At 59.6% G+C, this 250-nt stretch overlaps 1 protein-coding gene across 1 annotated transcript in view; it reads left to right on the top strand.

Moving 5' to 3' along the window:
• LOC119593504 overlaps positions 1–250 on the top strand; it is a gene marked incomplete in the record, with an annotated part of 62,412 nt that overhangs the window by 54,048 nt on the left and 8,114 nt on the right. The window contains 1 exon segment of the mRNA XM_037942456.1: positions 16–240. Within this exon segment, the coding sequence (XP_037798384.1) occupies positions 16–240 (225 nt within the window).

Here is a 250-nt window from a genome sequence, read left to right on the forward strand (position 1 = left end):
CCTTTTGCCTTTCAGCCAAAGAACCCCTACTCCTTAGACTTCTTCGCTCGCACCATCAAGTTCTTCTACGGCGCCAGCGTGAGCCAGGTCACGCCCCCCGAGTTCGACTCCCACGTGCGCGACCGAGTCAACGCCTTGGTGAGGAACGTTACCTTCGGCGCCGTCGGGGACTTCCTCTTGCAGGACGAACCTCTTTACCTGACGCCGCCCCTCAGCGCCGTCGCCACCAATTTCTTCCATGTGAGTTCGA

This window comes from Penaeus monodon, chromosome 32 (genome assembly GCF_015228065.2).
Source record: "Penaeus monodon isolate SGIC_2016 chromosome 32, NSTDA_Pmon_1, whole genome shotgun sequence".
Lineage (NCBI taxonomy): Eukaryota > Metazoa > Arthropoda > Malacostraca > Decapoda > Penaeidae > Penaeus > Penaeus monodon.